The 27,503-nt window shown below is 41.4% G+C and overlaps 1 protein-coding gene across 1 annotated transcript in view; it reads left to right on the top strand.

Moving 5' to 3' along the window:
- The window catches only part of Galntl6 (polypeptide N-acetylgalactosaminyltransferase like 6), a 1,066,425-nt gene that overhangs the window by 984,633 nt on the left and 54,289 nt on the right, over nt 1–27,503 (top strand). The window contains 2 exon segments of the mRNA XM_028889258.2: nt 17,576–17,774; nt 17,777–17,796. Coding sequence (XP_028745091.1) covers nt 17,576–17,774; nt 17,777–17,796 — 219 coding nt within the window.

Genomic DNA, 27,503 nt, shown 5'->3' with positions numbered 1-27,503 from the left:
CTAGCAAGCTCCAGATCCACCTGTCTCCACATACCTAGCACTAGGATTACAGGCATGCACCACCATGCCTGGATGTTTAGGTGGGTGCTGGGGATCAAACTCAGGTACTTGGACTTGCATAGCAGACATTTTCCCGATTGAGCCAAGGCTAGAAACAACCCCTATCCTAAGTCTGTAAAGACGCACCAGTGCATGCCAAACAGGACTTCACATCCCAATATTTCACCTTTGATGTGCCAGGAATTTATTTTTGATTCTAAAATGCCATCTTGACTTTAATAACAACCATTCAAGAATGTGGGAGATTTTGGATTTTTTTTATACAAGTTTCAGAATAAAAAGCTAAGGTCAAAGAAGTGAAATCTGGTAGAGGTGGTATTTTCTGGAATGTTCCATAGTTCTGGGGGGAGGGGAATGGCAACCCGCAGCAAAAGGGACAGAGGTTTAATGGCAAATGAGTAGACTTGGAATTATGACACAAGGTCTGTGACCAAAGCATGCCCTTAAACACCCCTGCCTTTACAGAAGACTTGGAATAAAAAGCAGCTATGTCCTTCATGGCAGAGGCACCAGCAAAAGTGGGAAGGAGCGGGCACACGGTTATATCAGGCTGCATTTGAGACCTGTGAGGCTGACCCATGAACATGCAATGGAGGAAGACCCTGGAGGTCTCTGGACCATGAGGCCCACCCTCCTCTTCCAGACTGTGAGGAGGAACGGATGGTTTTCAGACAGCAAGAACTAGAGGAAAAGTACATAGAACAAAATGAAAACATCAACCAATATTGAAGGAGAGTGAGAATAAAGAAAGTAATATTACAGATGCAAGAAACCTGTAAAGACAATTTCTTAAAAGATTTGTATGAATTTGCTATACTGTGAAAAAAAAAAAAAAAAAAAAAAAAAAAAAAAAAAAAAAAAAAAAGGTTAGGTTCGATGGACTATGTGTGAAGTTTCCCTCTTGGCCTGTGAGAAAAGATAGTATCAGCACAAAAACAGAGGGATGAAAAAGGGGAGAGAAGAGGCTGAGAACTGTGTAGGTAAGTGAATTCTGATTTGGGCTCTGGGAGCACCAGGTCTAGAAAGAACATTTTCCTAGATTCTGCATGTCTGCAAGAGTGTGTGCTGTTCCCTTGAATGTTGCCTTTCTAGAAGAAGAAGAAGAACAAGCTGCTGAATGTGTCAGGCATGATTCTAGGCTCTGGGGCTCTAAGCAAAGAGCCAGTGAGGTACAAATCTTGGCTTCTCTTGCCTATGGCAGTTGGGTAGAGTCGAGAGGGTTCAACTGTATGTCACCAGAATACTGACACTAGACAGAGAGAAAGGTGGAAGGAATCATTAAACTCACAGTAGGATGAGATCTGAATTTAACATAGTCAGATTATTTGGAAACTCTTTTTGTGTATGTTATCACTGAACCTCTGACTTAATAGAAGAAACAATATATGACATGTATAACGTCTAACATATATATATATATATATACATACAAATATAGTGTTATATACTTGATGTTAATTAGGTTATGGGATTTGAGGGAAGGGTGTTTTGTGTTGGAGAGGACCACTTTGGTTGGTTGGTTGGTTGGTTGGTTGGTTGGTTGGTTGGTTGATTGGTTGGTTTTAAGACAAGGTCTTTTATAGAGCAGGCTGACCTCAAACTCACTATGCAGCCAAGGATGAACTTGAACTCCTGATCCTCCAGCCTCTACCTCCTGGAGTCTTCATTTTACAGGCTTGTAGCACTACCCCTAGCCTAGCTAGCAGATTATGTTTAATAGTCTCATAAAACACATAAATACATGTTAGAAACATATTTGACTTTAGTGAGTGTTCTTTGTCTGAATAGCAAGATCCTTGATGTTCCCCTACAGTTGTTATACCCCATAGGTATGAAAGGTAATTTTAAGGTCTGAAATAGACAAGATGCTTGACTTAGTGAGCTATGAAATGTTTTCTTACTATGCTTTCCCAAAGATAACTTTCTCCCAAAACATTCCCCTGGTGATGCCCAAATCTGCTGACTTTAGAGAGTAGCTCTAAAATACCCTTAAAATTCTTAAAAGGCCCTAAAATAGCTGGAGGCAGGGGGAGTCGTACAGAGGAGGAGGAATGGGGTAGAGGAGAACTTCAGGGTAGCAGGCAGACCACCCCAAGTCAATTACTAGACACTTTTTTGTTGATCTCCGTATCAGCGATTCCTGTCTGAACTAGTTGAAAGGGAAACACATACTATCTCACATCTGCAGCCTTCTCTTGTTTGTGTCGTGAACTGTATCCGTTGATAAAAAGCACTAACAAGCCCAAAATGACAGGCTTGATATCTGAAAATAAAATCGCCCACAAGACTGGAGAGTAGGATGATAAATGAGACATCGCAGCTCCCACAAATTGACCTTTCTCCCTAATGGCTGTAAAGCAGTTTCTTCTCAGAGCAGTGGCATGACAGCCCTAGACGGCTGTGCAGCTCGAGAGTGTTTCTTTCTGTTGCTCTCAACGCTGTAGGGACCGGGGGCTTTATTTGACCTATCGGGAAGTTCATGGGCATGGTGGCCCATCACAGCCTTTCTCCCAGAAAGCAGCAAATGATAGATTCTGCCCCCAAGACTCGGCCTTTGGTAAATGGTGAGCTCTGTTGTGCAGCCGCTATCCCTCTGAAGATAATGACCGCCTCTAATTCTCCCTTCCAATATAACAGAAAGGGCAATAAGGCTGTCCCGTACCGGTGACAAGGACTAAATATGATTCACACACTGCAATCTTGGGCTTGCTGCTCTTTCCTTTTGGCCACAATATAAAAACAGAATAGTTTCCACTAAAATAATACCTTCCATTTAGATGGATTTTCTTCTTTTAAAGAATTTCAAGCATTTTTCAATAAATGATGCTTCAATTATTTTCCATGATATCCTCCCTTAAAATAAATTATAAATCTATGGGGTAATGATGATTCAGTACATCATGAAGCTATGATGATCCCATTGCATGCTATGAAGATAATAAATGTTACCCCAAGAAGGCTCAAAAATTCCATCAGTAAGTCTTCACCAAGTGCCTACTGTGTCCCAGGCAGAAATGCATATGGCACGTTATGTATCCTCAACATCCATAAAGCATTGTGCTTCTCCAGTGAGTTTGAAGCATTTCTCTGTAAAGTTTGTAAAGTAATGGTGCCTCGATGACTCCATCCCCTACCCCCACCCCGCCACATACACACTGGAGACAAGTATACTATGGTAAGCAGCCCTGGCGGAGCCCTCACCCTCACCCTTCGCTTCACCCTCTTCTTGAACCCTGGCTACTGGATCCTTGTGCAACACGAAAGGGGAACAGCGCTGACGCATGGAAATAGGAACCCGGAAAACCTGAGTTACTTTCCCACTATTTGACCTGCGACTGCTCCTGATTCCTAACCCAAGGATGTCAGGATTTGGAAGTGTCAGTTCTCTTTGTCTGAATAACAAATGAAATTAAAAGAATACTTTATCCTCTACATTCCTTCCTGTTCTTTCCTCCAGAGCCTCCCAGATATCCCTTCAAATTGTTGGCCCTTTTTTACTGTTATTGCGTGTGTGTGTGTGTGTGTGTGTGTGTGTGTGTGTGTGTGTGTGTGTGTGTGTTTTCCCAAATATATTCTGTTCAGGTTCAGCCTGTCTGATGTTCCATCTGTGTTTGTTCTCAGGGCTGACCATTTGGCCCTGGAAACCCAGCTGGGGTGCTCTTTCTTGGGGAAGGCCGTCTTTCCCACTCACGGCTTTCCTCAATTGTCTGTGTTTCTTGTGTAGGATTGAGGCCCCATGGTTTTTCCCCCATCCACTTTGGAGTGTCCATTGGTGTCATCCTTGCTCAGCTCAGGGCTCTCTACAGTTTTTCAAACAATGTGGAGGTAAAGCATAGAATTTTCACACACAGCTAGACCCTAAAAGCAAAGGTAAAATAGCAAAGAGTTGACATGAACAGTCCCCTGCCATTTCATGTCATAAAAACATCTATGAAGTAAATACGTTATTTTAAATTTTCACAATTTCCTACAACCTGTCAAAAGTAATCTCCAGTTTAGTGTCTTCCTATTTATTTGAGCCTCATATTTTTCCCACAAAGCTCCTACAAATGCTATGCTCTTCCTAATGTTAAGTCATTTTGTTCATTTGAATTGTTTCAAATATTTCCTGATGCTATCCCAAGTTTAAGTTCAGCTATGACCTGTGCGTCAACTATAAAATACCTCCTGGTATGCAAAACAAAACAGGAAATTGATTCGAGCAGTCTTTTAAAGCTATGGGGACAATGTTCAGCATTTTGGAGCCTAATACTAATGGTCAGCATTTTATTTTAGCTTTGTGTATACACACTGGGGTATTTTCTTGAATCAAGATAATATTTAAATTGTAGCTGTGTAGACTTATGTAATCACTGGCTAACACAGATAATGATTACTTTTACTCTGTCATTCCTAATGGAATCGAAAGCATGCTTCCGTTCTATTTCTATTGTTTCCCAGTCTGTGTTGGTTCCTCTTGCTCCAACCAGAGCATTTTGGCACTCTGTGTTGTTATTTAGCATTTAGATAGCTTGCTTTCTTGAAAGCACTTAAAAAGCAAACGACATGGTGAGCTGACTGGTAGGCTAGAGGGAGTTATAATTGTGGTTTTAATCATTATCCCCACTAGAAGTGAACATTTTCCTGCATTCTCAACTCTACTGGAGATCTGGAAAGAAGAAAGTCTGCTCAGACAAAATAGGTCCCTGCTGCTACAAAATTAAGCCACTGAAATTTAAGCAAATAAAGTATTTCGGCACATCACAGTCTCAACAGACAGATATGCAGCCCTCACGATTGGAAATGGCTGCTTCACAGCTCTGGCTTCCAGGACCCCAATCCTTCATAAAGCCACAGGAGCACGTGGAGGGGAGGGACTCCGTGTGTGGAATTAGCCTCTTCTCTTGAGGTGTGTGAATGCACAATGCCACCACGTTCGAGGCGTCCGCTCCTTCATCTCCATCCCCATCACCTTGTTTCCAATGGTTTATTAGTTCGTGGCAAGAATTCTGTTTCCAACTTCACTGTATCTCCTTTGCAGTGCTCAGGGAGGTAGAGCAGACAGTTTGCTCTGCTCTGGGTGATCTGTAAACTGAGAAACGGCCAAACACTGGAGAGTAGCTTTGTAGTATCCGGGTGATTTACATGGGCTAATTCTGAAAACTATTTTCAGAAACAAAACTTTACAGGCCACCTGAACATCGGACAGATACATTATTTGAGCTAAGAAAGCTGCAAAGAGCAACTAGGAACATAGTGATTTTTTTTCTGCCTGTGTTGAAAGTACGGGCAATCAAAGGGAGCCCACTAACAACCAGGAAATGAATGTTGTAGCACATATTAGGATGGCCTCCATTTGCCTTGTTTGCTTCAGGTGGCCTTGTGACATTCTTTCTCTCTCTCTCTCTCTCTCTCTCTCTCTCTCTCTCTCTCTCTCTCTCTCTCTCTGTGTGTGTGTGTGTGTGTGTGTGTGTGTGTGTGTGTGTGTGTACACCAGTAATAACCACAGACAAAAAGGCTTCAGAATGAGGGGACGTGGGAGAGACGAAAGAAGAGCGTTTGGGAGGATCTGTAGGAGGAAAGGAAGAAGGAAAGTGATGTAATTCTATGTCAACTGTATGTATGGGACACTATAGGCCGAGAAATAAGGCAGCCAAGGAAATGGCGAAAACGACAGCAACATCTTGTTTATTAGGCAAGGGAGATGACTCAGCACGCCTGAGTTCAAATCCTTGTCACCTCATGGCCAATAGCGAGACAACTCCTGCAGTTGTCTTATGCCACAGGGTCACCCAAGGACGCACAGACAGAAACACACACACAGTAAATGAACAAATGAAATACAATTAGAAATGTTCATTTTGTGAGTCTGCTATATACACACAGTAAATAAATGAAATATAATTTAAAAGGTTGGTTTTGTAAATCTACTACATACACACAGCAAATAAACAAATAAAATAAAATTTAAAATGTTGACTTTGTGAATCTACTACATACACATAGTAAATAAAATATAATTTAAAATGTTGATTTTGTGAATCTACTACATACACACAATAAATAAACAAATGAAATATAATTAAAAATGTTGATTTTGTGAATCTACTACATACACAGTAAATAAATAAAATATAATTTAAAATGCTGATTTTGTAGATCATATATCTGATAAAGTGTTAATATAAAGTTTGAGTAGCTACTGCAACTCAGCAATAATAACAAAATCCTGACTAATCTGTGTAAGAGTTCATTTCTGAAAGACAAAAGACAGTAGAGAGTTCCAAAGTGGGTCCTTACATATAGCCAATTGATTTCCAACAAGATATAAAGGGAAACCTGTGGAGAAAGTAGAATTTTTTCAACAATCTTAAAACAATTGAATATACATACGTAAAAAAATAAAGAACAATCCATATCTTGTAGTATATGCAAAAATTAACTCAAAATGAGCCACAGATATATGTAAAAGACAAAGTTATAATATTTTTAGAGAAAAAAAGAGAAGAAAAATGTGTATGTAATCAAAAATTTCTTAGACATACCACAGAAACTATCCCTAGGAAAACAACTGATAAATTGAGCTTCATTGAAATTGACACCTCCTAATCTGACAGCACTGAGAATAAAAATCCAGAAGAAGGAGTGTTGGGAAAGGCCTGAAAATCATGTCTGACAAGGAACTTGAATGCACAATATGTAAAGAGTTCTCAAAATCCAATAATTTAAGGGAAAACGTGGGTCAGGCATACTCTATGGTGCTGAACATTCTTAGGGTACGTGAGGGTTCAGACTCCTGCACATAAATGAATACATAAATACGTCTTAATGAGCAAAAAAATGAAAAAGATATTTTGCCAACAAAGATATTTGGAGACAAAAATAGGGATACTTAAGGGTGTGTGGTGCCATTAGTGACTAGAGAAATACAGTGAGAGATTGATGTCGTGATGAGCACAGTTAACAAGACTGAGAACATGGCAAGGATTGTGTGAAAAAAATCTTAGACCAATTGCCTGCCATTTTAACAAAAAAAAAAAAAAAAAAAAAAAAAAAAAAAAAAAAAAACTGAGAGGAAAGAATTGGAGAGGGAAGAGAACTTTATTTACAGACTTAGCCAGAATTTGGGGGAAAAAAATTCCAGCTTCTGAACTGGAGTATGTAGATTTGTCTGTGAGACAAGTTTTCAGAACTGTGAGATGCTCTGTCTTTTCCCAGGGGACAGCCCTGCTCCGGCCCCAGGCTTTAGATTGTTCTCATGCTCAGTCTGGTATTTCCAGAAGAATTTTTTTTTTCATTGTCAAGTATGTGTGTATGGTATCCATGTGTGTGTTCATGTGTTGTATGTGTGTGGGTAGGTACAAGTGTGGGGGGAAGGGGGTGCGCACATGCATGTGGAGGCCTGAGGTTGGTGTTGAGAATCTTCCCCCGCGGTTCTTCCACATTATAAATCCAGGCAGAGGATCTCGCTCAATCCCAGAACTCACCAGTAGGACAAATCTCCCTAACCAACTTGCTCCTCCACTTCCAACTTCCCAGGCTGGAGTTATAGGAAGCCCTACACCCCACTGGCATTAACACGGGTTCTAGGGATCCAGACCCTGGTCCTCATATTGACATGGCGAGTGCGTTAGCCTCTGAGCCTTCTCCCCATCCTTTCCTGGAAAATTTTTAACATGTCTCTAGAGCCCGTATTACTCTGTCACAACTCCGCCCTTCCTTGAAAGTTCCTCTGTCTTGATGGACATAGGGTCTTGATGGATTGGTGTGGAGATTTCTAAAGTATGCCAATGCCTGAAAGAATACCATGAACATAATCTATAAAGGAGCCCAAATCAGGACATTTAGTTTGTATCCAATAAGCACTTTCTGGGTACTACTTGGCTTTGGTTACTTTTGGAAGGGCTCGCTGAAGTGACTCATGGGGGGCGGGGCATCATGAGTGCATGTGCATGCGCACATGTGTACAAGTTAGTTAAGGTTTCCCTTTGTACTCCAGCGTGTCCTTGAACCCTGATTCTCTGGTCTCCGGTGCCATCACATCCATCATGTCACCACTGTGATTCTGGAGACTGCCTTCTGTCTTTGTACAATTTTCTCTGAAGACACGACTGATTAACCAATGGGTAGCTTGAGCCTAAATGTTCCTCATTGCTGGGGTTAAATAAGTGGTTTAAATAAATAAGAATAACTTGGCGACAGTTATTCTTCAGTGAATCTGTTTGTCAAGTTCAATTTACTAGAATTTTGTAATTAAGGGTCATAATTAAATCATTCATTGAGTTGTTTTTGACTGTTTTGTGTAGAAAAGGTGCACTAAAGTTTTCATAAACACCACAATAAGTATCTAAATATCCAGACAAAAATATAATAGACATAAACAAGCCAAAAAAAAAGGGGTAACCCTAGTCAAGATGAGCAAGGCAGGTGACCACCTGAAAACAGCTTGCCTTGGTGAAGGAAGCAGAAATCACCTGCCAGGGAAGCCTCTTATGTGGGACTGGATTAACTTCCTCCCCCTACACTGACTGACGGCTTCCCACTGACTTCAAAGAAGTTTTCAGATTAGAGAAAAGCAAAGCGGGGTGAATAATTGTGAGGCTGGGGATGCTTTACAAAGAATCTCTTTTAAGAGCTGTACTCCTGATGACATTATCATATTATCAATGATAAGAGGGATTTGAGGTGGGACTCCTGAGTCACTAAAACCCTCCTGAGTATCAAAGCAGAGACAAAGAAATGCCTTCAAATCAAAGCAGGACTCGTGAATGCATAGGGTAGGAGTGTGATTCCCTGTTGTAGGAAAGACCGTGAACAAATAATAGCTTTCTCCCCAGAACTAGTGATAGCCAGCAAAACCGGCCTCATTCAGAAATAGTTCCTCATATGCATATATATGAAGAAGGAGAAATCTATTACTCAACCTGCTGTAATAAAATAGCTTAATATTGACACAAGTACAGCTTGTGGATTGGGGTCACACCAGTGTGCATGTAATAATCGCACCATGCACAAAGATATAGAGGCATGCTACTAAGGTGAGATTTGCCCAAATAAAACAAATGCATGGGAGAGCTGTGGCCACTGACTCCCAAATAATATACTTCAAAACAGAACAAGAGCTGTATTTGTAGAATAATTCAACAGTAGAGTTGCCGGCACAAATAATCATAATAGTAATAATTAGCAGATAGATGTATGCAGTTCTGTGAGCCAGCAGGACAAACAGAATTCATTGTTTTCACATGCTGTATAACAAAGAACAGTCAGGGCTGGAAATTGTTCTGATGAACTGGGATAGAAATGTGATTTAATGTTCTGAGCAAAATATCAATTCCAAGACCTGAGAAGCATTAGAATTAAGAAAAGAAAGACTTAGTGTTGGGTAGTTCAAAGAGAACAACATCTAAATCCTAAGCACCTCTAGATAGAGCTGAATATGTTATACGCATTAATAAATATTTGGGCAACACAGAGATTAATATAGTTTGGACTGAGTAAGAGGGCATGCTGTGCCATATGAGGAATCACAGAAGGGTGCCAGAAAAATGGCGTGTCTACCAGTACATGAAAGGTGTAGGGAATAATAGCTTTGATTTCATTTTCTCATTCACAAACAGGAAACTGCAGCTTTTTAACTGTTGATTTTTTTTTTTACCTTTTTTTTTGGGGGGGGGCGGGGGTTCGAGACAAGGTTTCTCTGTATAGCTTTGCACCTTTCCTGGAACTCACTCTGTAGACCAGGCTGGCCTCGAACTCACAGAGATCCACCTGGCTCTGCCTCCCGAATGCTGCGATTAAAGGCGTGCGCCACCACCTCCTGGCTGAAACGGCAGCTTTTTAAAACTTTTAAAATCCTTCATTTGCTGTGTGTGTGTGTGTGTGTGTGTGTGTGTGTGTGTGTGTGTGTGTGTGCCTCTCTCATATCCAGTACCTGTTAAATAACTCCTGTGCTGGGTATTCCCCTAGCACATGAAGGCCTCCTGGGTTCAAAATGAGTGGGACTGCGCCATCTCCCCGTCTACCTGACGGAACAGAACTTGGCATAGACGGGAGGCTTCACCCACCATTTTCAGACCCTGGGCAGTTCCTCCCTACACAGGCCATCCCGGCAGTGCTGAGTCTTCGCCTTTAGCTACCACTAATGCCTGTTATTTCCCTAAGCTCTGCAACTGATTCCCTGCTCCTTCACAGCCAGAGGCAGCAGGAGTCCCCCTGTTAAAATCAGCAAGGCAGGGGAGTGCGTGCCTTATTATATCCGCTGTGTATTACACCAGACTCCTCAGCAGAGAGCGGCTTCCCACGACTCTGAAATAATTTCCACAGAAGCAAAACACTCACTATGGGTTTGGCAATAGCGTCAAGATTATGAGATTCTGCACATACAGCGGATGAATTAAAAAGCATCGTGGAGTGAGTACATACTATAATCAGATTATGTATATCACCAAGTAGGGTTGCCAGCCTTAGCAAATTAAAATACAAGATGCTCAGTGGCATTTGATTTTCAGATAAACAGCAAATAGATTTCAGTAGAAGCATGTCCCACATAATATTAATAAGGCAAATGCTAATTATACTTACAATTTTAAGCTGTTTGTTGTTTATTTGAAAGTAACATTTAACTATACACCATGTATTTTATCTGGCAATGCTAACTGGGAGAACTAAGAAAAGAGTTTTAAGGAAGGATAGCAGAAAAACGGGAGAGATGCTGAGGCTGAGGAGTGAGGGCTGATATGAAGATGGGCGTTGCAGCTGTATCACCTTGAAAAGGCGATGAATAGCGCAATTCATGTAGGCAGAGGGTTTCATACCGAAGAGTAAAACGAAAGAAGAGTGTTAAGGACATGCTGTGGAGCGTCTTAAACAATGGACACCATTTAGAGAGCAAAGTCTGAGGTACAGGCAAAACACCTGGAAGGGAGACGTTTTTATGAAAATGATGAGGAGGGGCAGATTGGGAAAGCTGACTCAATATTCATGGAAGGGAGATAGAAATTATGATATTGCCCTACAAAGCAGACGGAAGGGAGTTTTGAGAAGGAGGGCACACCATGGTACAGAGCTGACAGCCGGAAGGACTGAGTTCTGAGCAGAGATTTCCTTGCAGAAAGCCATGGATCTGTAAAGAATCTAGGGGACCAACTACCATATTTTACATCACCCTTTATGTTGTTTGATCAACTGTGCTCTGGAAGTTGTGTGAAAACCTTCATAAATATTCACACCCAGACGAACAATGGAGTGATTCAAAGATAAGAGAAATTAGCTGGGCGGGGGGTGACACACGCCTTTAATCCCAGCATTTTGGAGGCAGAGGCAAAAGAATCTCTGAGTTAGAGGCCAGGCTGGTCTACAGAGGGAGTTCCAGGAGAGCTGGGGCTTCACAGAGAAACCTTGTCATGAAAAACAAAAACAAAAACAAAAAAACCTGGGTAGCGTTAGACAGAGGCTAATGGATCTCTGTGAGTTTGAGGCCAGCCTGATCTACAAAGTGAGTTCCAGAGCAGTCAGAGCTATTACACAAACAAACCCTGTCTCAAAAAAAGAAAGGGGGCCGGGCGTTGGTGGCACACGCCTTTAATCCCAGCACTCGGGAGGCAGAGCCAGGCGGATCTCTATGAGTTCGAGGCCAGCCTGGGCTACCAAGTGAGCTCCAGGAAAGGCGCAAAGCTACACAGAGAAACCCTGTCTCGAAAAACCAAAAAAAAAAAAAAAAAAAAAGAAAGGGGGGGCAGCGTGCTAGCAAGAGCAAGGAAGAAAGAGAGAAAGAAAGAAAGAAAATGTTTAAAAAGACAAGAGAAATTGCCTGTGGTCCCACTCAAGTGCTCATAAAGGTTAGTGAGCAAGAAAAGAGCAAGAGATCAGCAGGGGAAAAAAGATCACCAAATACGTAACTGAAGGTTGTACATATGAGCACCTACCCCCAGGAATCCACAGGATCACCCTAACATGTAACTTAGGAGTGGAGCACTTTTATTTAAGACTCAGAACTTAACAGGAACTCAGGGAATACCTCTCTCCGTGTACGTAAGACCAGGTCTAAGTTCTGAGAGTTCTGGAGAAGACTGGTGGCATGTCCTGATCTCCTGATCTGGGTTTCTCTTTTCTTTTCGATAACGATGCTTTGGACACATAACCACCATCATCAGCATCACTCTATCTCAGAGACAGATGGGGAAGTTCTGGCAAGAGCTCTCCTGGCAAGAGACGTTATTGGAATGTCTCACTTTCATGGTGTTGCACATTTACATAGCTAGGATTGCCTAAGTGAGAAATCTGCCTTTGCACCTTCCCATTACTGCCACACATTTGAATGTGTGTGTTTGTGCTCCTGTATAAACATGCCAATGCGCTCTAATGCATGTGAGTACAACTACTTCCTGGAAGAGTGGAATTTGTGCTACAATCTATAAAAAAGACCATGGAAATTCTCTGCAACTGCTTGTGACATTTTTCAGCTGTTGTTCCAACATTTTTCCAAAAGCTAAGTACTGAATTATGATTACAGTCACAAATTAACACAGTATGCTGTTATTTCTAGAATAATAGCCTTGGAGTAATTTTTATTTGTCCAATCAATTGAAAGACTTGGGAATAATGACTGTTCCTTGGCCATAACAATTAATGCTTTAGAAGGTTTCCCCCTCATAAGAAAATCTATTCCAAGTTCAAGCCTGTAAGGATTCTGTATATTCACAGCTGGGGTCTCGTCTGGCGCCTTATTATGTCACCAGTGGGCGACTGCGTCCCAGCCTAAAAGCCAGATGTGTACCCTCACTCTCTCTCTCTGCATCTCTATCTTCTCTCTCTCTCTCTCTCTCTCTCTCTCTCTCTCTCTCTCTCTCTCTCTCTCTCTCTCTCTCTGCCTCTCTGCACCCCTCTCTTTCTGTTCCCTCTCTTCCAGGCCTGGCTTCTCCATCCTATCCCCTTTTCTCTCTAATAAAGCCCATTCTAACTCTGGTAACCATGGCTCGTGACTCTTCTACCGACCAAACCAGCACCATATACCCTTTCAAAGCCCTCCTCACTTTCTCTTCTATCAGAGTCAGGGTATCTGGTCCTATTTTGGGGTTCTTGATCCTTTCAGAGTTGAGTTTTGTGCAAGGTGATAAATTTGCATTCTTCTACATGCAGTCTTCCAGCTTGCATTTATTGAAGAGGCTGTCTTCTTTTGGCTTCTTTTTTTTTTTTTTTTAAGCCTTCAATTTAATTCCATTGGTCAAAGTCTCTGTTTTTAATGTCAACACCATACTATTTGCATTATTATAATTGTGTAACACAACTTAAAATCTCAGGTGGTGATACCTATAACAGTTCTTTTGTTATTCAGGATTGTATTAGCTATGCTGGTTCTGGGGTGGGGTTTTGTTGTTGCTGTTGTTGATATTGTTTTATTGTTGCTGTTGCTGCCACTGCTGCTGGTGGTGGTAGTAATATCTGTGTGTGTGTGTGTGTGTGTGTGTGTGTGTGTGTGTTGTTTCCATATGAAGTTGAATATTGTTTTTTTCTATTTCTGTAAAGAACGGTGTTAGAATTTTGGTGGGGATTGCATTGAAACTGTAGATTGCTTTTGGTAGGATGGCCATTTTCACTATATTTAATCCTACCTATCCATAAGCATGGGAGATAGCTCCATCTTCTAATGCCTTCCTCAATTTCTTTCTTGAATATCTTAAAGTTTTTATTATAAGTCTCTCACTTGGGTAGAGTTATCCCAAGATATGTATTTTGAGGCTATTCTGAAAGTAGTATCTCTTAATTCTTTCTCAGTGTTTGTCATTTGTATATAGGAAGGCTACTGTTTTTCGTGTGTTGATTTTGTATCCTGCTACTTTGTTTAAGGTGCTTATCAGCTGTGGAAGTTCTCTGGTGGAATTTGTAGAGACTTTTATTTATAAAAGTATAATCATCCCCAAATAAAGAGGCTTTGACTTCTTCCTTTCTGACTTGTAACCCTTTGATCTCCCTTAGTTGTCTCATTGCTCCTGCTAGAACATCAACTACCATATTGAGTAGATATGGAGAGAGTGGACAGCCTTGCCTTCTTCCTAATTTTAGTGGAATTGCTTTGAGTTTCTCTCCATTTAACTTGATATTGGCTATGGCCTTGCTGTGTATTGCCTTTATTATGTTTAGGTATGTCTCTTGTATCCCTGATCACTCAAGACTTTTATCATGAAGGGGTGTTAGATTTTGTCAGAGGCCTGTTCTGCATCTGAGATGATCATGTGGTTTTGTCTTTCTGACTATTTATGTGGTGGATTAGATTTATCTATTTGGGGTGAAGCCAACTTGATCATTGTGGACAATGTTTCTGATGCACTTGTAGATTCAGTTTATAAGTACTTTACTGAGAATTTTTGCATCTATGTTCATAAGGGTGTTGGTCTATAATTTCCTTTTTCTCTTGAGTCACTGTGTGATTTTAATATTAGGGTAGTAGTGGCCTCATAAGAAGAATTAGAAAATGCCCTTCAGTTTCTATTTTGAAGAATAATTTGAGGAGTATTGTCATTAATTCCTCTTTGAAGGTCCAACAGAATTTTCCACTGAGTCTATCTGCACCAGGACTTTGTTATTGGGAGACTTTTAATTACTGCCTTTATTTCACTAGGGGTTATGGGTCTTTTTAGATTGTTTATTTAATCTTGATTTAACTTGGGTACATATCAAAAATTCATCCATTTCTTTTAGATTTTCCAATTTGGTGGAATACAGATTTTTAAACTATGTTCACCAAATGTTTTGGATTATGGTGACTCTGCAGCCCATATAGTCAGAATTTATACATTATACTAACCAGGGCAATAGTTTCTTGCTTTCCATCAACCTCAGCTCCTATACTACAATACAACAAATTCTCTGGATTTTTGTTTGCTTGTTTGTTTGTTTTTTGTTGTTTATTTGTTTTTTATCTCTAACTTTGGTGCCTACAATTAAAATGCTCTTTCATTCAAATCAAAATAGATTCCTTCATGGCAATACCTTTTTGCAAGCTACTATAATATAAAACATATATACATATATATGTGAGTGTATATATATATATACACCTTTTCATAAACTTTCTCATTGTCCAGAATAATTTACACCTTTACCTCTTTATCATTCTTTTCTGCAAATTTCTTGGCTATTTTTATTTATCATAAAGACATAAAATAGGTAAGTATTAAATATTTCTGTGTTGTACATTATAATTTAGGGGGTTTTGAGAACTTCATCTTAAAATCAGTTTTGATTATCAAGTTTCAAAGTTATCAACATTGCCTATTTGTTTTTTAATCTTTTTGTTAAAGTTGTCTGAAGACAAGTGAATACCAAATGCATTTCTTATAGAAATGTCATATAAAAAGGAAATTAGAAAGACACGTATGCACAGGGTAGACTGTTTCATCATAGACCAAAAGCCTCCTCATGAATCAGTGGCTTCCTTTCCTAATGAATTGGGCAGTACAGAACCCTAATGAATTGGGCAGTACAGAACCCTAATGAACTGGGCAAGACAGATCCTTGATGAATTGGGCAGTACAGAACTCTAACGAATTGGGCAGAACAGAACCCTGATGAATTGGGCAGAACAGAATCAGTGATGAAGGTGGAGCATCATAAAACAAGGTTCACTTTCACCTGCCAAGGCTCACTGGAGGGAAAGAGGGAAAGCCACACACGTGTGAGACAATGATGGGCTGTTAGGAAGCAAAGGAAGCCGATGGGACGTCCCAGGGGTGATTCTTACAATCTCAATGTCATTTCACTACCAGCCTCATTATGCACCAGCATCTTAGAAAACAAGGAAGCCAAGAAATGAGAGCAGTGTTTGTGGCTCTCCTTCTGCATTATGCTCTATTAACTGAGTCCACCCCAGTGCTCACCATCGAGAAAACATGGCCAAGAAATCTGAGGAGGGTGTGAAGCAAGGACAAGGCAGATATGCATTCTACCTGAAGACAGGGGAGTTGAGTGTACAGTCCCACTAGGAATAAAATACAGCTGTGGCTCCAGCAGACCTCGGGGTTCATATCTGACTTAAGGTTCCATTGCAATTCTTTAAGAGTTGACTAGTGACTAGTTTTATTCTAATCACTTATGTTGGGCTCTTACTGAAGTTCCCAACCATCAAAGTCATTTTGCCCTCTCAGAGCGGATCAGGCCAATGCTTACACAAACCAGTCCCTTAAAACAAACAATTTAAACTGGGAAAGAACGATAACGAGAGTCCGTGGGACGCCAGCCCGTGACAATGGTCGTAGAGCTGAAGGCATCAAAGCGGCACCTCCGAGGCAAGTGCAGCTGTTCTGCACACTACTTAGTGCCGGAAAATATGAAGGGACATCAGACAGCGCCTCATCTCCACTCCACTTCCTTCCCAGAGACCTGAGCTGTGGTGGCCAGCTTAATACTCAGACTCGTCCATTTCCAATCCTGAACCCTTTCTTGTACTCATAATGACAGCTTAGTTTTCATAATTAGTACATGGTGTGTACTAATTCTAGGTCGTTTACAAGAAGTGCTGCTTCACTTAATCCTACAACCACCCCACACACCCGCTCTTGCCATCTCAGGATTAGAATCTGAAACCCAGCGTGGCTAACCAACTTGCTCAATCCCAAAGCCAGCAAATGCATAGCCTTCCAGGCCAGGCATGATGGCACACACCTTTAATCCCAGCACTCCGGAGGCAGAAGGTGGTGGATCTCTGTGAGCTGGAGGACTGACTGGTCTCTAGGGCGAGTTCCAGGACAGCCAGAGCTACATAGTGAGACACGAGATAGATGATAGATAGATAGATAGATAGATAGATAGATAGATAGATAGATAGATAGATAGATGATAAGGCCTTCCTACTCTCAACCCACAGCTCTTCTAATCCTAAGAAACATGTTCGTTTTCCTGTCATCCATCTTCTGACTCCTTCACCCCAGGAAGCACTGTAGAGAGATTGGCTCTCAGCTAATTCCCTTCCTTCCACCTCCAAATGCAGCAAATTATTAAATTCTGGTTGGCATCCATGTCACAGTATTAGGGAAAAAAATTTTTTTTGCTAAGTCTCTCTACACTTGTGGGTGGGAAGAACAGCAGTTTACTCAGCCTTATTCTTTCCAAAATGCCTGTGTCTTGAAATGCTTTAAGTAATTGGATACCTAAGGGGAGCTGCATTCTCTCCGGTTTCAACTCCTTCGGCTGGATGTACAACATAAAATAAGTACATATCAACATTAAATAACAGGAGGGAAATTTTGTGAGGAGAGCTTCTTCCAGCTCTGGTAATTAATTACCACACTGTCAGCTGAACTCCAGGCCCGAAGCAGAAAGTGTGCTAAGCCACCGGCTAATCCCATCACGCTCCTTGTCGTCGGTATGAAAACTCTCACTGTTAATAACCCACCAGCCAGGGCTGCCTGCAGACACCTCATTTCTTTACTTTCCTCTTCTCAGTTTCTGATGTGAGTAAAATGATCCTTTCGGGCGTAGAAGCCAATAACTAACTTCTTTTTGTTGTTGTTGTTGTTGTTTTGTCTCTGCGGCACAGAATCTGAAGCGTGTGGCTGAAACCTGGATGGATGAATTTGCTGAGTACATTTACCAGCGGCGGCCAGAGTACAGGCACCTCTCCACCGGGGACATCTCTGCCCAGAAGGAGCTGCGCAAGCGCCTCAAATGCAAAGACTTCAAGTGGTTCATGGCTGCGGTGGCCTGGGACGTGCCTAAGTACTACCCTCCGGTGAGCCCCTGCCAGCGGCGTGGGGAGAGGTGAGGAGACCCGCCCTACCTGTGAGAGCATGGGGCGGGGCAACTACATCCACCCCTCCTCCTCAGAGTCTGGGAAGTGGGAGAGACTGCTAAACCCTCCCTCTTTCTCTTTCTCTCTCAGCCCAGCAGGTTAATTTAAAACATCCCCAATAAATGGGTGCCTAACTTCCTTTTAGAAAGTGCTAGAAGAGTAAACATCCGCCCCTCAGTGTCGATATCCCATCCAAGAATTAGTGAACACGGCTGATGAAGCTTCAAACAGATTTTTTTTAATATACTCCCCAAAATATTTTAACTTCAGATTGGCAGAATTGCCATGGGAGCTCATAGATAATGAAAACAAACATCCTGTAAATAATCATGATCAGGTATCAGATATGATAAAAACTTGTGATCAGTTGTGAGGAAGTCCCTCACTGGCCTCTGAGCAGCCTTATTGTTCTTTATATATTCAAGGACAAAGCAAAGAAGCTAGTTTCCTAACCAAGGTGTACCTTGTACCATCAGGAAGGGATGTAAGGCATGTAGGAACGCCATTGATTCCTTAAATCAGCCTAACCTCTCTGCTTTTCAACACTCTGACCTGATTTTTTGCATCGTGATCTCAAGTGGAAAGATCCAGATAGCCTCAGGCCCCACATTTAAAACCTCCGTCTTTGGGAATCAAATGGATTATTCACTTCTCTGTTCATTCGATACTATTACTGTAGCTTTTTCCCTCTGGAAAAGAGTGTGAAAAGCAAAGACTAAGTCCAATAGGGTGGATTTAGCCTAGCAATTTAACCTGCTTTTAGAAGTATCAAGGGCAAAGGCTGGCTGGGCTGTGTGTTCACACCATCCCAAGGCCAACTGACTGCCAGGCACTGTGTAGAAGGCTTTTTATCATTGTCTGTGGTCTTGTGGTGTGCTTAAAATCTCATTACCTCGTTAGTGTCAATGGTCACCCAGCTCTGAGAAACAGCTGTTTAATCCAAGTGAAATGAAGGGCTGGAAACAGGGCTACTTGTCTAGAATACACAAAACCCCGCTTTTATCCTCAGCATCGTATGAACCATGTATGATGCCCTGTGCCTGTAATCCCAGCACCCGGGAGGAGGAGGTAGGAGAATCACAAGTTCAAGGTCATCTTCACACATATATGAGACTCTCTCTCAATGATGAATAACAAGATGTAACTTGTATGTTAGTCAATTTCTTAAAGGGATGTGGAAAAAAAGAGTAAGTACATAGAACATATCTGTGAGAGAGCTTTACGTTTTTCACACTTGTATGATTTTTCTTTCAGGAGACTTTTTTTTTTTGTCTGTTTTTGTGTTATTTTGGGAGGTGGGTTGCCTTACTTTGCTTTTTAAGAGAGGACCTGTTATATGTAGCTTAGGTTGCCCTCCAACTCATGAGCTGCCTGCCTGGCATGCAGATGTCATTACTGTGTCTTGGTTGGGAGTTATCTTAAAATAAGCTTCTTATTTTAGAATAATTCTAAGTTTATAGACACATTGTGGTTGTGATATAGAAAGTTCAGAGACATCCCATACCCAGATGTTTGTACTAATGGCATTTAGTATTCCCCACATTGACTGGCAGATTATCAGCTGAATTGATTTTTATTGGGACAATAGCACTTATTAAACTATAGTTTATTTAGATTTAACCAGGTTTTATACCAAAGTCTCTTTTACTTTCCAGGACCCAAGCCAGTATCTGAGAGGACTTTGTAACATCTCCAAACTTCAAAGTGATTGCTAGAACAGACGTAGCTCATAAGCAAGGACATTAGATCAGCCACTGCTCTCGTAAAACATCGAAAAGGGCACTGCAGACACTGGGTCTTTTATAGGAAGGGACCACAAAGCAACAACAGCAGAAACACAGGATCCCTATGGGAGTCCTGGGCCAAGAAGTAGGGAACCCGTGGTCTCACTCAGTTATACTCAGAGTCGCTTGCTGTCATCGGCTTCTCTACCCCATCCTGATTCTGGGTAAACAGTTACTAGGCAATCTCTGGTTCTGCTTGTTGTAACTTAGCCAGTAAGCAATATGTTACAGACCATAACCAGCTCTCAGCTGTCTCCTAGCTCATTTCCTGGTTCTTCCTCTCTGCCCTGAAGATTATTTTCAACAGACTGTTTAAGATATGAAATCGGGCCATTGAACACATTTCAAAGGCTTCTCTCTCTCTCTCTCTCTCTCTCTCTCTCTCTCTCTCTCTCTCTCTCTCTCTCTCTCTCTGTGTGTGTGTGTGTGTGTGTGTGTGTGTGTGTGTGTGTGTGTGTGTGAAAATCAAGGACTCTGAATGGCTTGACCCCTCTTGCAGAACCTCCAACTTCACCTCTGGCTAGCCCTGGTGTATGTACTCTCCTCTACTGACCTCACCATTTTTCGAACATGATAAACATAATCTCATTTCAAGGCTTTGCAATGCAGTTTTCAACACTTAGGCTCTGTTTGCCCCTGAAATTCTATGGCTCCTTTCATCACCTTCTTGGGGACTGTGGTGGTTTAAAAGAAAATGGCCCCCAAAGGAAGTGGCATTATTAGTAAATGTGCCTTGTTGGAGTAGGTGTGGTCTTGATGGAGGAAGTGTGTCACTGTGGATGCGGGCTTTGAAGTCTCATATATGCTGAAGCCATGCCCAGTGAGACAGACCACTTCTCGTTGCCTGCAAGGTGTAGAACTCTCAGCTCCTCTCCAGCACCATGTCTGCCTGCACACCACCATGTCCTGCCATGATGATAATGGACTAAACCTCTGAAACTGTAAGCCAGCCCATCAAGTGTTTTCCTTCATAAGTGTTGCCGTGGTCATGGTGTCTCTACACAGCCATAGAAACCCTAAGACAGAAACCTAACTCAAAAGACTTTATCAGCTCAGCACAGCTTTCCCTGGTCAACCTAATCCAAATTCACGAGATCCTACACACATGTGAACACACAGAAGCTCTCTTACTATCTCTCCTCCATTACTCTAGCATACATCACTGTATCAAACTATATAGTTTCTTTGTCATGTTTCTTATTTATCTCTACCACTGGAGAGCCCACCCCATGACACCGAGATTCTGTTCGTATATTGTGTTACAAACTACTCTATGGCAGTGAGAAATGAAGTCAATGATTATTTGTTGAGGGAGTGAAATATGAATGAACGGATGACCATTCAATGCGGTGCCCACGAACTTGTGTATCTAAACCTGCCCAGAGCACACTTGGCACACTCATTCTACCTCTCACTCGGGGAGGGGTCTCCATGCCACCTTTTCATTGGCCCAACAAAGCCCAGCTTTTTGGAATAACAAATTGCAAACCATTGATCCTGGTGGACTGACAGGTCCTATGTTGCAAAAGATTCTATTCTGTCATCCTACGAAACAGGAGAAATTCCAGTGATTTCAAGACTCTTCCTAAGAGCCCCTCACTTAAAAAGCAGAAGAGGCCAAAGTCACAATTACGAGAGACTATTCCTGCAGGAAGCCATCCCATCCTCTGCTTCACAATGGCAGCTGGATCAGGAGAGGGCATGGGGCTAAATAGGCGTGTGAGCTATGTGATAAGCCAGGTACTCCTTAGTGCTGTTCAAACAGAAGCAACAAGCTTTTCCAGGATGCTGTGCCATATAGGATGAGAATAGGTTTAAAGTTCTTAAACCGCTCATGTATGGAGTGTCTCTTTTGTAGCAAGATGTGAAATTAAAGAAAAGGAACTTCCTATTATCTTCTCCTTCTTCCTTCCCCTCCTTAGAATTCATGAATTTGCTTAAGTCATTTATAGCACTCTTTTATAATCTGTACAGAAAAGTTTTTCAGAATTCTAAAGACCATGTGTAAGAGAGAATAAAAGATGTAAAATAGACAATAGTTATCATTTCCAAACAGTGCCATGGATTCTTTTTTCACAAAGTGTCTGCTTCCTGCTCTCAATGTGCCAATCTTACCACATCCATTTGTCATCTTGGAACTTCGCAAAAAAAAAAATTTAAATCTTTATTTTCAAAAATTCATCTCAATCTGAAACCACTTTGACTGTTCATTTAAATTCCTTCCTCAAGATGACTGTCACCCTGAATTGTAGAATGTTCATAAAGTTGGGTCCTAAATAATTCCAGCTCCTCTGTGCTGCTTCAGGCTACTGCCCTGGACTTCTGTTAACCTGATTGCTTCCTCTTCCTGGGGACATTCTCACAGTACCCAGGATTCTTTGAATTTCTCTGTGTTCACTTCCAGAGAAGGAAGTTCAACACTGAGAGACGCATTAGCTAAAGGTCAAAAGTGATGTTGCTTCTTTCAAAGTCTATGTTTCTCCATTGGTGTGGGAAGCAAGGATTCTACACAAGGACCAGCCCTAGCATCATCTTGGGAGTAGTCAGGCCAGCCTCCCAGAGTTCCCCTATAACCTGCTGTGACTGTGAAAGCTGCAAAGGGAGAACATCCTTCTGCTCCCTTGACAGCTGCTCATGCTGTCACTCACACAGTGCACATTGTGTCATCAAACCAGATGTTTAAATTAAGTATTCATTCCAAGATAACTTGTCATCCTGAATGTCTTAGATTTGACCTCATCGATCATTTATTTTCTCAGAAAGAAGCAATGCTAGGACTTCGTGGAATCTAACTCTGTGGAGCTCAACAAAGTAAAGAAAAAAAGTGTAAGAATGGATCCAGAGCTGAGTTATCCTTTCCAATTTTACTATGGGTTTTCTAAGTTCTCAACAGTTATAATGGGCTATGATGACACTCAAGAATGCCTTACAATGTAAGGTTGGTTCCATATTCCCAGATGAGAAAGCTGTATTGCTTGGTGCCCAAACAGTGGCAAGTTGTCTCAAGTCACAATGGAGTCAGAGGTGCTGCAGGCCTAGCTAATTAATGTTCCTTCTCTTACACATGGCATGTATAAAGATGTCTATCAGATGTGTCATCTTGGGCTGGAGATGTAGCCCAGTTGATACAGTGCAGGCCTAGCATGCATGAAGCCATGAGATCAGTCCCAGCACACAGAAATGGAGTGTCGGTCTATGTCTCTATAACTTAGAACTCAGTAAGTTAAGTCAGAAGGATCACAAGTTCAAGATTGTCTTTGGTTACACAGGAAGTTCAAGACTGGCTTGGGATACATGAGGCCCTGTCCTAGAAGAAAAGAAAAAGAAAAACCAAACGTTTGTCTTTTCTTTTGTCTAAAGGAGATGCCAATTTTGAAAATGGAGATTTTTTTTTTTAAGTCTGCACAGTCACAAAGTTAACACTGGATGTGCCAAGATTGGCACATTAAAAATAGGAAGCAGAAAACAGAAAATTCTCAACAAAAGAATCTCAAGTGGCAGAAAGACATTTAAGGAATTGCTCAAATTGCATCAGGGAAATGCAAGTCAAAATGACTCTAAGATATCATCTTATACCTGTCAGAATGGCTAAGATCAAAAACACTGATGACAGCTTATGTTGGAGAGGATGTGGAGTAAGGGGAACACTCCTCCACTAATGGTGGGAATGCAAACTTGTACAGCCACTTTGGAAATCAGTATGGCGGTTTCTCATAAAATTGGAAATCAATCTACCTCAAGACCCCGCAATATCACTCTTGGGCATATACCCAAAGGATTACTCTATCATACCACGAGGACACTTGCTCAACTATGTTCATAGAAGCATTATTTGTAATAGCCAGAACCTGGAAACAACGTATATGCCCCTCAACAAAAGAATGGATTTAAAAAAAAAAAAATGTGGTACATTTATACATTCCTTATCTGTAAAAAACAATGACATTGCGAAATTTGCAGGCCAATGGATAGAACCAGAAAAAATAATCCTGAGCGAGGTAACCCAGACCCAAAAAGACAAACCCAGTATGTACTCACTCATAAGTGAATATTAGATGTAAAGCAAAGGATAGCCAGGCTACAATTTACAGACCTAGAGAAAGTAACAAGGAGGACACTAAGAGGGATGCATGGATAGCCCTGGGAAGGGGAAATAGATGAGATCTCCTGGGTAAACTGGGGGCTTGGAGGGGGTAGAAGGGAGGGGATAGGGGATGGGAACATGAGGGATGGAGAGGAAGAGCAACGAAAGAGATATCTTGATAGAGGGAGACATTATGGGGTTAGGGAGAAACCTGTGGACAGGGAAATTCCCAGGAATCCACAAGGATGACCCCAGTTAAGATTCCTAGCAATAGTGGAGAGGGTGCCTGAACTGGCCTTCTCCTGTAATCAGATTGGTGACTGCCCTAATTGTTATCATAGAACCTTCATCCAGCAACTGATGGAAGCAGATGCAGAGATCCACAGCACTTGGCTGAACTCCAGGAGTCCAGTAGAAGAGAGGGAAGAGGGATTATATAAGCAAGAGGGTGTAGCTAGAGTTTTCCTGCCTTGCCCACAGTCAGGACAAATCTTTCTCACCCACCAGTCCCACAGCTGCTCAGACCCAACCAACTAAACACAGAGACGTACATTGCTTACAAACTGTATGGCCGTGGCAGGCTTCTTGTTAACTGTTCTTATATCTTAAATTAACCCATTTCCATAAATCTATACCTTGCCACATGGCTTGTGGCTTACTGGCGACTTCACATGCGGCTTGTCATGGTGGCGGCTGGCAGTGTCTCTGACTCAGCCTTCCACTTCCCAGAATTCTTCTCCTCCTTGTCCGGCCTATACTTCCTCCTGCCTGACTACTGGCCAATCAGTGTTTTATTTACTAACCAATCAGAGCAACACATTTGCCATACAGAACATCCCACAGCAAGAGGGGGTCAAGATCATGATGGAGAAACCCAAAGAGACAGCTGACCTAAGCTCATGGGAACTCATGGACTCTAGACTGGCAGCTAGGGATCCTGCACAGGACCTACCTAGGCCCTCTGCATATGGGTGACACTTGTATAGTTTGGTCTGTTTGTGGGGCTCCTAGCAGTCGGACCCTGGTGCATAAGCTAGCGTTTTGGAACCTATTCCCTATGGTGGGATGCCTCATGCAACCTTGATGCAGAGGGGTAGGAGCTTGGTCCTGTCTCAACTTGATGTGCCATGCTTTGATGACTCCCATGGGTAGCCTTACCCTTTTTGAGGAGTAAATGGGGACATAGAAAGGAGGTAGGGGCCAGGGAACAGAAGGAGGGGGAAAACTGTGATTGGTATATAAAATAAATTTTAAAAATTAATAAAAAAAACAGTAAATACTGTAAAAAAAAAAAAAGAATAGGAAGCAGAAAGAGAAAAAACATGTACTTTATTCTTCCTTAAAATGTACATATTTGTACTTGGCATATGTTTAAACATTAAATATATACTTCTGCTCATGTGAAATTTAAAGTATGATTCTAATTTCACCATCTTAGTATTTAACTTACCTTTGTGAACATTTTGTCTTTACTTTAATTATACAAATTTATGGAATGTTAAGTAAAGATACATTTTTACAGTAATCTTACTTTAGAATAAAGTTAGAGTTCTGTTACTATGAACAGGAGACCGACTGATTTCTTCTCTTCATAAAGCCTAGACAGAACATTCAGGATAGCAAGAGCAAAATCAAAAGCAAATATGGACACCACCAGGCATAACACCAATGACAAGGAATCCAAAAGGAGTGATGGATGATAGGTTTGTGTAATGTGAGTTCCAGACAGCTGTGAACTCTTGGTGGTCCCAGCAGAGATTAGAAGTTACTATGAAGGTAAACGAGGAGAAAACTCTGAGATCAACAAGTACAGTCACACTCACACACATAAAAAAAGATCAGGTTCTATACAGATCATTTTAAAAAGCAATCAAATGTGAAAATTAACAGTGAGACTAAAAAAAAAAAAAAAACTTCCCCACCAGTCCAAGCTGAAGATCAGTGTAGAGACAGTAGGGTGGTAGGAATGTAAGTCATGAGACCAGCCTTGGCTAACAAGGACCTCAGACACATTCCAAGAGGTCTTGGGTTTTTTTTTTGTTTTGTATGGTTTTTGTTTTGTTGTTCTTTTTGTGGTAGAGACACATATTCACCTAGCTCAAGCAACAAAAAACAGTCTGCTGTGAGTTGGATCTAAAATGAAGTATTGGAGATCCAAGAAGATAAACAAAAGCGACCAAAGAGGCAGGAACTGAGACAGAGTTCAAAAGTACAGAGCCACAAACACATTTAAAGGGAACAAAAAAGACATTTCTAAGATCAGAAGACACAAAGTCAGAGGCAGGAAGTTTTCATGACTCGGACTGATCCCGGAGAGACAAAGACATGACTTGTAAAAAGATAATATTGTTTAACACTTCACACACAAAAAAAAAAAAGAAGAGAATACTCTACATGAATTTTCCCCTAATAGTTCAATAAGCTGTCTCATTTATATGTGGAAAATAAAAACAGATTGTGATAAAATCCCATACAGAGAGGTACAAGGGTAAAGATGATAATGAGATAAATCCAGTTCCAGCAAACAACGGACATGTACACAGGTAGCAATGGAAATGTACACAAGTTTTAGCTACATGACGAAAACTGCAACAAAGAGCAAATTTCAAAACGAGCTGAAGAACCTTTCAATCAATCAAAACTTGAAAAAGTATACCAATGTACAGGAGAGACGGCTGGAATATGAAACATAATTTGTGAACAAGGAGCTGCGAAAACTCAGAAATGGACTAGGAAAAGTAACCAAATGTGTTTCAGAAATGAAGTTTAAATGGGAAGAATCAAATGGGCCAAAAATTCACAGTAATGAAAATTGAGGCTAGAAGGGAGAGTCCTTGCCCTGGAGGAGATGGGAATGGGGGGTGGATTGGGGAAAAGGCCGGGGCGCGGGGGGGGGGGGGGGGGGGGGGGGGGGGGGGGGGGGGGGGGGGGGGGCAGGGGGACAGGGGAATCCGTGGCTGATATGTAAAATTGAATTAAATTATAAAATTTTAAAAAAAGAATTCATCAAAAGATTTGCAGCAGCAGACCAGGCTCAACCTAAAATCCCCGAAGAAGAAAGTCCTTTCAAAAACAAAAGACAGAAAACATCTTAAAACTATAACTCAAGGAAATGTTAAAATGAAAGATTGGCATCAGCATGCTTGGGAAACTCGGGAGCCACCAGCGGGAAATGATTCTGAATACAGTGACTGTGTTTTTAAGATAACAGGGAAAACTGTGCACATCAAAGTAGAGAAGAATAAAGGAGATTTTTGAAGCAGGAATTTTTGTGTTTAACCAGAAGGCAGTGGACAGCATTGCAAAGATTCTTTAAAATTAAAATACCAGCCAAAGATTTTACATCAAACCAAATTATCCTTCAAGTATCAAGGCTATTGAAAAACAATTTATGATCATTCAGTAACTGAGAGCTATGTTTTGGAAGGTTTATCTTTATTTTTACTTATGTGTTCTTGCATGTCTATGACATGTGTGCTCAGGTATCTTTGGAAGCTAGAGAGGGTATCAGAGCCCCGGGGATACAAGTTGTGAGCTGCCCTGTATAGGTGCTGGAAACCAAACTCAGGTCCTCTGGAGAAGGAGCAAGTACTCTTCATGTCTGAGCCACTTTTCCAGCCCAGATTGCTTTTGCCAAAAAGCCTCTCTGAGAAACTTGCTTGAGGATAGACATCAGAAGCCACTGACTATTTGCAGAATGTTGACAGAGGGTTTGTTTGAGGGACACTGACTGGAAGGGCACAAGGACAGGTCAGGGTCATGTGATCCGACAAAGCAGAGATAACTCAAGACGCACATGGAAAAAGTG

This window comes from Peromyscus leucopus, chromosome 17 (assembly GCF_004664715.2).
Source record: "Peromyscus leucopus breed LL Stock chromosome 17, UCI_PerLeu_2.1, whole genome shotgun sequence".
NCBI lineage: Eukaryota > Metazoa > Chordata > Mammalia > Rodentia > Cricetidae > Peromyscus > Peromyscus leucopus.
Note: the sequence above shows the minus strand (reverse complement) of the source record. Positions and strands in the feature narration are given on the sequence as shown.